This window comes from Nestor notabilis, unplaced genomic scaffold (assembly GCF_000696875.1).
Source record: "Nestor notabilis isolate BGI_N333 unplaced genomic scaffold, ASM69687v1 scaffold21616, whole genome shotgun sequence".
Lineage (NCBI taxonomy): Eukaryota > Metazoa > Chordata > Aves > Psittaciformes > Psittacidae > Nestor > Nestor notabilis.
The window spans coordinates 1,242-1,520 of NW_009932667.1; the positions used below are offsets into that span (position 1 = coordinate 1,242).

The 279-nt window shown below is 60.9% G+C and overlaps 1 protein-coding gene across 1 annotated transcript in view; it reads right to left on the bottom strand.

Moving 5' to 3' along the window:
- Positions 1–88, bottom strand: part of VPREB3 (pre-B lymphocyte 3) — a 687-nt gene extending 599 nt beyond the window's left edge. Inside the window, exon 1 of the mRNA XM_010016525.1 lies at positions 40–88. Within this exon, the coding sequence (XP_010014827.1) occupies positions 40–88 (49 nt within the window). The remainder of the gene's footprint in view (positions 1–39) is intronic.
- Between the last annotated feature and the right edge of the window lie 191 nt (positions 89–279).

Genomic DNA, 279 nt, shown 5'->3' on the forward strand with positions numbered 1-279 from the left:
ACAGAGCAGCGCCCGCTTCCCCAGCCACACCCCCCTTACCTGTCTCCATCATCCCCACCAGGAGCAGGACCATGAAGCCCAGGGCCATGGCAGGACACGGAGGATGGGAGGCTGTTTTGGAGAGGGACTCCAAACGAGACAGTGCTACATGAACCCGGGTTGCTGTGCTGCTGGTGGTGAGGTGTATGTAAATGACATAGGGGGCTCAGGGACTCCAGCTCCTCACGCTGCTCACTTTGCTGCAGCCAGGCTTCAGGGAGTGGGCTCGAAGCAGTGGGG